At 36.9% G+C, this 4,188-nt stretch overlaps 1 protein-coding gene across 1 annotated transcript; it reads right to left on the bottom strand.

Moving 5' to 3' along the window:
• Nucleotides 1–2,596: 2,596 nt before the first annotated feature.
• On the bottom strand, nucleotides 2,597–3,580 carry LOC149533095 (uncharacterized). Its single transcript, XM_089805799.1, has 2 exons — nucleotides 3,460–3,580; nucleotides 2,597–3,093 (listed from the first exon to the last, which is right to left on the bottom strand). The coding sequence occupies exons 1-2, from the start codon at nucleotides 3,578–3,580 to the stop codon at nucleotides 2,597–2,599; spliced, it is 618 nt and encodes a 205-aa protein (XP_089661925.1).
• Nucleotides 3,581–4,188: the final 608 nt, after the last annotated feature.

Genomic DNA, 4,188 nt, shown 5'->3' with positions numbered 1-4,188 from the left:
CCTGACTTTCATATTGGAGTGCATGATTATAACAGTGATAAGCTTCATTTTTATTTTTATTTTTTGGATAATGTATTCATACTTCCAGTGCTGCCACTTCCCACATCCCCATGATGACTATCAAGAGTACTATTATTATCAACCATGCTAGACAAACCATTCCTAGGAGTTTCACTAATTGCTAAATTATTCAAGCTTGGTTCATCTTGTTTTGCCTACTGATTTGGACATTGATCTTTGATACAAATTTGAAGCTTGCTCTTTTGCATTGATGTGTTCTCTATTAAAATTTTGTCATTGTATTTTCAGAATAAGGAAACATGGCTTTTAGATATTCTTTGAACCAGTACTTGCTATGGCTACCCTGCTTACCCAAGCACAACTTCCTATCACACAGCCTCTAGATGTAAACTTTGCACTACTACTTACAAGTATCTACTTCAATTGACATTAAATCATTTGCTGGAAGTTGTTTCTTGATGTTGGCTTTGCTGGTATCTTTATTACTGTGTTACTGTAGCCATTCTTTTTCTAAATAACAACACCATGACTTCTTCAAACATATGTAAGGAACACTCCTCTCACTGTGCATGAGTAGTTCCTTTATAATTACTAAAGGTGAAGCCATCATTGTTGCCTTTTAAATGCAGCCATAGATATAAACTTGTTGGAGCTTTATGTGATGTTTGGAACTTTCTGAAATGATTGATTTGCTAAGAAATTTTACCAAGTTACAGTGCCTCTATTTTATTATTATTATTATTATTACCACACTTTTTCCCTTCTGACTTAGAGCTGTAGTTACATAACCAAGCCGCATATCAGCGCCATGTTTTGATTGATATTTTCCCTCCATATTTCTTTTGTTGAATTAAAATCCAAAACTTGGATTCCCATTTGCATGTTGTGCATGTTCATAATAACTTCATAATGCAAATTTTTTAGTCTATTCATATTTTCTGTTCTATTACATATTTTATGAGGTTCGAGCATGGGTTTGTAACACTCACAATAGTTTTATTCCTTTTAGCATTGAATGCCAGAATCATTGCTTGTTTTCTTTCATGACGGAATGCATTAACAAATAGAATATGTAGTCGTAGATGTAGGTAGTCATTGCTTAGATCCCTCAGGATCTAACATCAGTTGCCTTATGTTTTTTGCAATTGTTGGAGACCATGGAGCTCAGAGCTAGACAAGTGCGGCAGGAAAAGAAACCATAACCGGTCAAAGCAATAGGCAATGACTAGTTATCTCTATTCCTATTTCTTTCATGTATATATTTATCTGTTAGTGTATTTCTTGATGAAAGAAAAGTTAATCAGTTATCCTCACAGCTTGTGTGAGATTTTCTCCATTTAGCACATTAATTCATTTCATTTTGTAAAATTGAAAATTGTACATATCAGTGATGATCTATACAATGAACATTGTATCTCTTTTGCGCATGGTTTCATAAATGATTGCAAAAAGATGGAATAGTAATGAATAGAACATGTACGCTTCTTTTTGCAATGTTCTTTCAATGATGTTACTTAAAGTAAAATTCAGCATGTGTGAAATTTTGGTAACATTTTTGGTGACTTCTACTGTATGTCTACCTACTTGACATTTGACCAGTTTGCTCTTATTCACAAGCATAGAGTCTGATTATGCATTCCTAGCACCTAGACCTGACAAAAAGTGACTTCTAAAGTTTCTGGTTCAGTTTTGAATGCATGCACGTGAGTTCAGTAAGATCAAAAAATCTTATTGGATTGACGGGTATGCAGGGTCAAAACTCAAGTATCAACTTTAGGAGTCAAAACCGTCATAGTCGACCATTTGGTTGATGTATGGGCGGATGTGTGGGCTTGAATGGATGCATGTATGCAGTGTATGCATGGGTATGCAGATATGTATGGCTGGCAGCCAAACATTTATTTGTAGTGATATATGTGTGCGTATGTATGTGTATGTTGGATATGTGTGTATGTTTGAGTACACATATTTATGCATGCATGAATGAAATGAGCAAGTATGACGGCTCCACACCATAAACCAACAACTTAATCGAACTAAACTACAAACAAAATAGGAAACTAACCTAGAACAGAAACTAAACTAAACTAAAATGCATACACACTTATTGAAAACAATGGAAACTAACTTATTATGTACAAGGCAGGACTAAAAATCATACCTCAAAACATGGTTTGAGGTGGATCCCATTCATAGGGATTGGTAGGATGTCTCCTTCCATGGTAGCCAACTAGTAAGCATTGTGTTGTTTACACTCAGCAATTTGAAATGGTCGGGCCCACATGTGATCAAATTTATTGTGCTGGTTGGGTCTGCTCTTGAGAACATCCCACTTCAGTACCATGTTGCCAACATGGAATTCTTGAGCTCTCTTATCAAAGCTCCTCTTTATCTATAGTTGCTGATATTCCATGGTTTCCATGGCCCTTTTCCTAGTTTCTTCCAACTCTATCAACTGGGCACACCGCACTAGCATAGGGTCACCTTCCTCAAATAAAACCAGTTGTGTAGCAAGATCAAGCGCTAGTAATTCTATCTCAATTGACAATCTGGCCTCTTTCCCATAAACAAGCCTTCAAGGCGAGTTTCTAATGATTTTCTTTGGAGTGATCCTGTCAACCCATAAGGCGGCCCTCAATTTCGAATGCCAATCTCTCTGATTCTCTTGCAAGTTGCACTTGATGATCCTTATCAGGTCCTTATTGGAAGATTTCGCTAATCCATTACCTTGTGAGTAATAATTAGAGCTCGTACTAAGATATATTCCATGATGAAAAGCCCAAGTAGTAACCTTCATTCCAATGAAAGAAAGTGCATTACCAAAGATAATGGAATCCGGTACTCCAAATTTGTTCACAATGTCATCATAAAAGCTTAGGACTATTGTTTCATTTGCATCCTTTAATGTTGCTACCTCAGTCCAACGTGTGAAATAATCAGTGGCCATAATGATCCACTTGTGACTTGCACTTGATGGGGGGTTGATGGCCCCTGTAAAATCAATGCTCCACTTCTGAAAGGGTTGTTCGGCCTTAATTGGTTGCAAGGGCAAAGCTGGCAGCCTCTCTTTTCCTGCAAACATGGTGCATTTAGCTCATTTTCTAACATGTGCATGATAGTCTTTAAATAAATCAGGCCAATAATAGCCAACTCAAAGAATCTTATAGGCTGTTGTTCTAGGAGAAAAATGCCCTCCTGAATGCCCATCATGAAATTCATGCAACATTTGAGTAGCCTAATCTGAATTTATGCATCTGAGAAGGACTCCATTAAAATCTTTCTGGTGTAAAATGTCGTTAATTAACACAAAAGGGGCTGATTGCAAGCGATAATACCTTCACTTTGCTTGATCTAAGGTGATTGGACATTGACTGGTTTTCAAAAAATGGATCATATCCTGTAACCAGCTTGTTATTCCTTCATTGTTTCCAGCCGCACCAATTAGAAAAATAGCATTTGCTTGCTCCTCAAGCTCTGAAATATCTTTATCAGCAATTTGTTCACACAATCCCTTTCCTCGAACTAGCTTGGTTATCTGGATCTCTACGTCATACTCCATGACACGAGTGATCCAACCAGTGTGCTTCTCATTCAAGTCTTTACTCAAGAGGAACTCTTTGACACTTGGATGTGTGACACGCAAAATGACCTTGTTATGTGTCAACAAGTGCCTAAATTTTTTAAGGCTTTTCAAAACAACAAGGACATGTTTTTCAACAAAACTATACCTTTGCTCATATTCATCTAGTCCTTTGCTAAAGAATGCGATTGGCTATTCCAATCCCTCTACATTTTTCTGTACTAACATAGCTAAAATCACATCATGACCACCGTATGCATAAAGAATGAAATTCTTACCAAAATTAGGATTGATTAGAATGGGTGCTGCTGCCAATGCATCTTTAATGGCCTAAAAATTCTCTTTGGCTTGCTTTTTCCATGCAAAAACTGCATTCTTTTTAAGCATGGCCATTAATGGCTTGAGAAGAGTTGCAATGTCAAGCAAAAATCTCTGTACAAAATTAATGCGGCCAATGAAACTTTGAAGGCCTTTCTTGTGTTGTGGTAGAGGCAGCTCTAGAATTGCTGCAACTTGTTCAGGGTCTACTATGATGCCTGACTTAGATACAATGTATCCAAGTAATTTACCCTCATGCACAAAAAAAC

This window comes from Cupressus sempervirens, chromosome 10 (assembly GCF_028749045.1).
Source record: "Cupressus sempervirens isolate cs-2001-9-10 chromosome 10, ASM2874904v1, whole genome shotgun sequence".
NCBI classification, from domain to species: domain Eukaryota; kingdom Viridiplantae; phylum Streptophyta; class Pinopsida; order Cupressales; family Cupressaceae; genus Cupressus; species Cupressus sempervirens.
This window is presented reverse-complemented; position numbering and strand designations above follow the sequence as displayed.

Excerpts from the sequence above, each read along its gene's own strand:
- LOC149533095 (XM_089805799.1), bottom strand. The coding sequence starts at position 3,580 with ATGGAGTATGACGTAGAGATCCAGATAACCAAGCTAGTTCGAGGAAAG. Across the intron at positions 3,094-3,459 it reads AAATGCTATTTTTCTAATTG|GAAAAGAGAGGCTGCCAGCT; the intron begins GTGCGGCTGGAA and ends CCATGTTTGCAG.